The following is a 7934-nucleotide window of genomic DNA, read 5'->3' on the forward strand; positions in this document are numbered from 1 at the left end:
GCGGCCCATGCCATCTGGTGCACGTTGCATTCATCTACTAGGCTAGGCCAGTGCCCTTTGCATTCAAGTCTTATCTGAAAATCACATTCACAAGCCTGTGCGTGCAGTACGGTCCGATCTCTCCTCTTCTCTCGGCAGCGCGCGATACGTATCATGGATGGATGGATCGGGTCCAGGACCGATCGCCGCGATGCCAACGTTGGCTTAGACATCAGCCGTACCGCAAGCGCCTCCACTAGACTAGAGCTCTGACCGGCGTACAGCTAAGTGTCACAGGTTCCCGGTGATGCGCGCCAACTGCTCGACTCGAGTGCTCGCTCGACTCATCTGTCAGCGCCCACGGACGGCTTCTCCCGCGCTTTTTCTTGCACACAGGAGTGCGCTTTCTGATCTGTAAAGCGGGACGTGCTATCGTTTGCTTACGTACTTATAACAGTACAGTGCGTCCGTGCGTGCATTTGGTCATTTTATGTGATTTCTGCAAGGGCTTTTCTTCTCCATCGATCGCTTCCCGGAGATCGGGACGGTAGCCGGTGCACGGTTGGGTTGGGTCGGCGTAGCTGTCCGGCGACCCCTTTACGCCCCCGGGCTCGGGCTGTCCGCCGCTGCAATCTCGCTTTACGTACCATTATCTGGAGAAGATCACATGACCCCTTCCCTAAACGATAGGAGTCCTCGCCGGAGAGGGAAGCGAGAAAGGGAATGCAGCTGCAAAAAGTCAAAGCCTTCCGGCAAGTACCTGAAAACCATCACTACCGGAGCTGCGCTTTTTTGCCCTTTCGCGCCTTTTCCATGATAGGTCTCCGGCAGGTACCTGAAATTCACAGGCTCATCTCCGGGAAAAAGCCTATATAATGGTCGCCACGGGGCCCCCACACCACGCACACGCAGCACCGGAGTGCACTCTGGTAGTAATATTCCACTGCTCCCACCTTCTCGGTACGTAGGCACAAGGGAAGGGGTGACCTGGCTTTGTGATCTGTGATGGGGCAGTAGGCAGCTCAGGTCAGAGCTTCAAGCAACTGCGTCGACGTGTTCGGGGCTAGCTCTCTTCTCTTGGGCACCGGGGCGAGCCAAATGTGGGATGTGGCCGTGGCTGGAGAAGATTGCGTCCGCGTGCTGGGACCGGGTCCGGAGGTACGCGCCTACGAGTACGAGGAGGGATGAGGACGGCGGCAGCGGCAGCGGCGCCGACGCCGACGACCTGCTGCTCTGGTCGCGGGACCTCGGGCGCCACGCGGCGGGGGACTTCTCCTTCGCCGTCGTGCAGGCCAACGAGGTGCTGGAGGACTACAGCCAGGTCGAGACCGGCGCCGCCGCCACCTTCGTCGGCGTCTACGACGGCCACGGCGGCGCCGAGGCCTCCCGCTTCATATCCAACCACCTCTCCGCGCACCTCGTCCGTACGTACTGTCCCCTTCCTTCCACCCCATTTATTTCAGCTATGTTTTTGTCACTGTACTTGTGCTGTTCGCTAGCTTACAAATTGGTAGCAGTTGTTTCCCCCCCTCAGAATTGCCTAAGCAATATGCACTATGCAGTAACACAACTTGCATTTTTTTCTCGAGGATTTTCCTTGATTTATACTTCCTCCGTCCGAAAATACTTGTCATCAAAATGGACAAAAATGAGTGTATCTAAAACTAAATACATCTAGATACATCCCTTTTATTTATTTTGATGACAAGTATTTTCGGACGGAGGGAGTACGTACTACTAGCTGCCAGTAGCTATTTTGTCTGCGAGCAGAGTTTTTTATCAATGTCCCAGCGAGAGCCTCAGTACAACATGATCTAGGAGTAGCTATTTTTATCTGTGCCACTGTAAAGACGAATGGAATTTTGAAATACCATTTGTCCAACTGGGTTTCACTTTTATCTTATTTCCTTTGATGATTGCTGCACCTCACATATCCTGATTCACCTTCCTGACTATTATTAGTGTTAATTAGTAGGAGTACTGTAATAACAAAGATTTTTTTCATTAAACTGTTTACCCATTTTTAATGGAAACTGTTGTTATTACAGGTCTTGCCCAAGAAAGCGGAGCAGTATCTGAGAATGTTGTCCGAAATGCCTTTTCTGCTACAGAGGAAGGCTTCCTGTCGCTTGTGCGCAGGACACACCTGATAAAACCTTCTATAGCTGCCATCGGATCTTGCTGTCTGGTTGGTGTCATATGGAGAAAAACACTGTACCTGGCCAATCTTGGCGATTCTCGGGCGGTTGTCGGCTGTTTAGTTGGATCAAACAAGATTGTTGCCGAGCAGCTAACGAGAGACCACAACGCAAGCATCGAGGAAGTGAGGCAGGAGCTTAAATCTCTTCATCCTGATGATTCACAGATTGTTGTCCTGAAAAATGGTGTCTGGCGCATCAAAGGCATTATACAGGTATACAATACAGACCTTTTATCACGAGCCCTGTATTTATGAAGCCTGGGTAAACATACAGGAGTACTAACTTTATACTTTTGTTGTGGAAGAAGATGACCAACCTTCTATTTTTAGTAGCATATCTCTCAAGGAACAGTAAATAGTAATTAATTTAGTATATGTATCTGACGACAAACAGGTGGTCACTAGGTGCAGGGTTGTATCACTATGTTCAGGTGTTTTTATTGGAAAATATGTTATGTCATCTAGGACTGTTATTAAATCTTCTGAATTATTCTTCTTCGGAACATTCGTCTGATTCGCCCTTAGGTTTCAAGGTCTATAGGTGATGCATATTTAAAGAAGCAAGAATTCGCTGTTGATCCGTCCATAACTCGATTCCATCTCTCCGAGCCTCTCCGACGGCCTGTTCTAACTTCCGAGCCATCAATAAGTACGAGACTTATTCGTCCACAAGATAGTTTTGTTATCTTTGCGTCGGATGGATTGTGGGAGCACCTTACGAACCAGCAAGCCGTCGAAATCGTGCACAACAATTCGCGTGAAGTATGTTCTTCATCATTTCACCCTCTGTCTTTGCTTTTCTGGATGGACCTGTAATATTATTTTGGGGAAACTTTGCTTATGAATAAGCAGTTTTTTCTGTGCTGCTGTCTAAATTCTGCTTTTCTTCTTTTGCAGGGTATTGCAAGGAGGCTGATCAAAGCAGCTTTGAAAGAAGCTGCACGGAAGAGGGAAATGAGGTACAACGATATTACGAAACTAGAGAAAGGGGTCCGTCGATTCTTCCATGATGACATCACAGTTGTTGTAGTTTTCATTGATCATGGGCTACTGCAGGAGGGGAATGCTTCTGCTCCTGAACTTTCAGTTCGTGGCTTTGTTGAGTCAGGAGGCTCCTCCAGCTTTTCAGGGTTAAATAGCATTTCTTGATATACTAATCTAGTGATCTTGTCTTTATCATTCCACTGTAATCTTGAATTTACACTTTGAACCCTTCTTTTGGTTCTGTTATTGCATAGCAGAGTACTATAATGTATATAACTTCATGGCACATATTGGAATTGTCGTGCAATTCTTAGCAATGTCCGGCTACAGTGCTTTTCTACTGTCCTATAACAATAAGCAATGTTAGCCCGACGGCGTTCATCAGTAATTGCTTATCAGTAAAGATATGGTATTTTTGAGCTCTTCTCCTGGAATGTGGTTTGTTGGAATTGGTGGTTTATCTAATGTGCACGAGAGTTGAAGCTTGGCTCGTATTTCGGTTTATTACCTGAAAATCTGAGATGGGCCTTGATAAAACTTTGCAACTCTTGTCACTCCTTTGTTCACTCATTTTAGCTTAATTTTCTTGCTTCAGTTGAGTGAAATATCCTTTATCGAAAAAGGCTATTTTTCTATATGTGGTGGTACTTAAACTGTTGATATGCACTTGGTGACAAATTGTTCATTGGGGTTGAGATAATTTTTTCTTTCTGACTTGGAAGTGTGGAATTCTGGCCTCCAGCAAGTAGAAAGCTGATCAGGGATGCTATTCAGGAAAAGGAGAACTGACCATGTAAATAGAGAGATGAAATTAGCTGTGAATCTTGGTGGTATATACGGGTGCACGACTGTAGATCCACCAACGTTACGATGGTAGCTCTCAACCACTGTGTTTCCACTGGTTCCCCTCATCTCTGGTTGTTTCTCAGACATCAGAAGACGAGGGGAACCAATGATCAAGTTGAAGTCTTAGTTTCACAAGTTTGTGTCTTTGGCGCTTTGGCGACGACATCTCGGCCATAAGGACATTGTTGCATGGAATAAAGGCTCCACCGTTCTACTCCAGTTCTGGTGCGGCTTTGTGGCTGACAAAGCCGATACCGGAGAGGATGCAGTGTTTAAGGCCCGCGGATTAATGATTCTCCATCATGTGGTTTGTTGTTCGATGCTTGGCATGTTTGCCGTTTGTGGTTGAAACGATGGTGTCAAGTGTGGTGTGATTAGGTGTTTGTCACTTTCAGCTTTTATATGCTTTTGGTCTTCTTCCCTAAAAGAACGCAATTGAATGTAGTGGTTTGAAAATTTGCCTTCCAAGGGGTGTATCTGCAGTCACACCATGTTCAATGATACCAGGTTCTCACCTATTGATGGATGGCTCGCGTGGTTTTCCAAAACCTTTGAGGTTAGTCTAGTTTGTGCAAATTCGGTCTTATGTGGTTTCTTCAGTGGAGTTATGGTGGAGCGTTGACTTGCAAGACATGAAGCTCGAGGCAACGACACCATAGAAACTTGATGTAATTTTTAGTTTTCTCACATATGATTGTTATTCTTTTTGTGCCGGTATGTTCACCCTGATGTGATTTTCTTTCTTAATCAATAAGTTTAGATCGTTTGGTAAACATATGAGAACATGAATCTGATGAGACTTCTGAACATGCCATTTTGATGAAATATTATGAACAAACACTGGTGAAAATCATGTGGAATAAGACAATGAAGCTCCTACTAGGAGCAAGTTATAGAGGATTGCAAGGTCTTTTAGTGATGATTTCATTATATACCTCATCGATGACAGCCCCAATTATATTCCAGAAGCTTATGCATCCCCAGATGTCGACTACTTGAATGAACCTGTAAGTAGCGAGATGGTCCATATGATTGCAAACCTGTAGAATGTACGTGGGCGTTAAAAAGGGAGTTTAGGCTCTGGAAGTACAAGGCTAGTCTTGTGGCCAAGAGATATACCCAGAAGGAAAGCGAATATTTCTTAGATACTTATTCACATGTGCCTAGACACAGGTATGACCCACCCAGGAGGGGCCTAGTTATACCAACGGCGGTTCACTATATTGAAGCCCATGAAGGTATTGAAGATGGCGGTTCATGAAGATGACTTACTAAGAGACCAAGGCCCAAAGACGGCTTAAGGCCCATAGGTGCAAACCGCCATATATGTATGACTTGTATTGTAAGGCATGTGTACTTAGTCACCGAGCCGGACACGTTGTTATGAACCGGCCGGGACTCTGTAAGCCGCAGGGCGTCAACCTGAGTATATAAAGGGACGACCCTGCGGCGGTTTAGGGCAAGAGACAACAGATCGAAAGCTAGGTCAAGCGTATTTGCTCCCTGGTAATTGATACATAAGCAATACCACTTCAATCTGGATTAGGCCTTTACCTTCACCGCAAGGGGTCGAACCAGTATAAACTCCCTGTGTCCTTTGTCCCGTTTAACCCCTTTAAGCTAACCCTGTCGCGATGACTCTACGACTAAGTCCTCTTGCTAGGACATCTGCGGTGACAATTCCACGACAGTTGGCGCCCACCGTGAGGCCAGCGCACGGTGGTTTCGAGTTCTTAAAGGGCAACTTTAAAGGGATCAAGGGATACGCTGTGGGCCGGATGAACAAGAGTCGCCGCGGCAAGCTCTACATCGATGATGCAGGCTAGTACCCCGAGGCCGGCTCAATTGAGTACTGTAGCAATCCGACCTCAGACGATCAAATCTCTATGCATAAGTGTCATCCTTGGATCGGTAATGCTGACACACACAGTACTCGAAAGATTTATAACAAAGTGCAATCACACACTTATTAGATTGAATGTCTCAAAAGAGAACTTATTACAATAATATGGCTGAAGGCCATCTAAATAAGATAACAACGAAATGCTTGGAAGATAAAGTGAGTCCATCAACTCCAACGGCATAGCTGAGTGCACAACAATGACCTAGCACATCTTAATCTTCGTCTGAAAAGTCTGCAACATAATACGTTGCAGCCCGAAAATGGGTCAGCACATGGAATATGCTGGCAAAATAACACTATAGAGCAATGAACATGAAACAGCTATAACTATATGCATATATGGCTGGTGGAGGCTCTACGGTTATCATGTTTTTGCGAAAAGCCAATTTTTCTCTACAATAAAGGAATACAATTTGTTTAGCTACCATGGTAGTTGATAAACATTGAGAAGGTTCCTCCAACTCAATCCCAGTTAAAAGTAATTAACAACCCAACATAATTAATTAATAGATATGAGATCAAATCAATAATTCAAGTACCAGATACTCAAGATGTCCATAACCGAGGACACGGCTAATCATGATTAATTTATACACTCTGCAGAGGTTTGTGCACTTTTCCCCACAAGACTCGATCTCCTCCCTTGGATTTCTTGCATTTCATGGTGTTTGAGAGACGGATGACCGAGACACAGTCTTTCCGAAGAAGTCCCCTTAACCGATAGATAGGCCGGTACACCTACAATCCCCTACATCTGCTAGCCCATCAAGGAAAGGATTCCCACAACTTACTCAACTATGCCAGAGCCCATAATGGCTTGTGGCTGCACATGAAAGTTTCCAGCATGAATAATCTTATGACCCCTTTGAGCCTGGGTGGCAAACCGTAGGATGATCACATGAGTACTCTGGGATATCCCAGGACAGTGCTGGATTGCTCCAGGTGCCCAGACAATCACTGGGTACTCCAGGGTGCCTCAACCAATCCACCCAGATTTGTATTAAAGTAGCCACCTTAAGTTAACCATTAATAATACTCTCACATCTGTCATGGATACACTCGACCAATCCATGTCTACAAGCATCGCATAGCAGTATAAGCATAACGCAGAAGTAACTCCCGGGGTTTGATAAAAAGGACAATAGGTTCTACCTTATCATCTACTTCCCAGTACCCACATGTTAACAATCCTAATCATGCAATGTTTGAGGGTTGAAACTAATGCATAAAAACTGGGTCATAAAAGGGGTATGATCAAAGTGTTACTTGCCTTGCTGACGATCCGTAAACCCTAGAGACTCATAGTAGCATGCTTCGCACTTCGGAAATTCTATCGCAAACAAACATAGCATACATAAGCACTCAAGCATATATTCAAGGGTAAAACTCAGATGAAAAGGTCCAAACTGAAAGTTCAACTGAAGTGCTTCGATTTGCAAAAAGAAATACTCAAATCGAAGCTACGAAACTCAAACTACGATCAAAAGAAGTTCGAATTCAAATATGCTTGCAACCAAATTTTAAATTGTCAAAACCATATTCAAGTTGTTTAACTGGAAAGAGGGGTTTGAGACGAATATTTTGGCGTTGGTTTCATTGGATTTGGACGAACGGTTAAAGAGTTGCGAGGGTTTGAAGATCAGGGGCTAATCTGCGATAAAAGTAATCATGGATAGGTCCCTGGCTGAAAAAATAAAAGAAAAGAAAAAGATAAATGAACGAACGTTCGTTATCAGAGACAAACAAACGAACGCGTTCGCGAACAGAGGCATTCGGGCGAACGTCCGCTAAATAGCACCGCTCGGAGAAAACCGGGGAAAATCGATCTAACCCTAAAAAAACCAAACTGTTTTATACCTAAAACTGAGCGAAAACCGACGGTTGACGGCGGTGGCTTCCGGCGAGTCCGGCGAGGTGGTGTGCGACGGCGTGGGGCGACGGCGGCGCGGGCGCGGGGTGCGACGCGCGGGCGGCGGCGGCGGCGGGAGCAACGGCGGAGCGGCGGCGCGGGGTGCGGTGGGC

At 45.8% G+C, this 7934-nt stretch overlaps 1 protein-coding gene across 2 annotated transcripts; it reads left to right on the plus strand.

The window, feature by feature from the left end:
* The first annotated feature begins 898 nt into the window (after positions 1 to 898).
* LOC119356450 (probable protein phosphatase 2C 43) lies at positions 899 to 3492 on the plus strand. Of its 2 annotated transcripts, XM_037623406.1 has the most exons (5): positions 899 to 1403; positions 2028 to 2392; positions 2705 to 2941; positions 3077 to 3138; positions 3236 to 3492. In XM_037623406.1, exons 1-5 carry the CDS (start codon positions 1085 to 1087, stop codon positions 3312 to 3314), a joined length of 1062 nt encoding a protein of 353 aa, XP_037479303.1. In that variant the 5' UTR covers positions 899 to 1084; the 3' UTR covers positions 3315 to 3492. The 2 variants fall into 2 exon arrangements, with proteins under 2 accessions (XP_037479303.1, XP_037479302.1); XM_037623405.1 differs by having other exon boundaries at positions 3077 to 3492.
* The last annotated feature ends 4442 nt before the right edge of the window (positions 3493 to 7934 follow it).

The sequence above is a fragment of the Triticum dicoccoides genome, chromosome 2A (assembly GCF_002162155.2).
Source record: "Triticum dicoccoides isolate Atlit2015 ecotype Zavitan chromosome 2A, WEW_v2.0, whole genome shotgun sequence".
NCBI classification, from domain to species: domain Eukaryota; kingdom Viridiplantae; phylum Streptophyta; class Magnoliopsida; order Poales; family Poaceae; genus Triticum; species Triticum dicoccoides.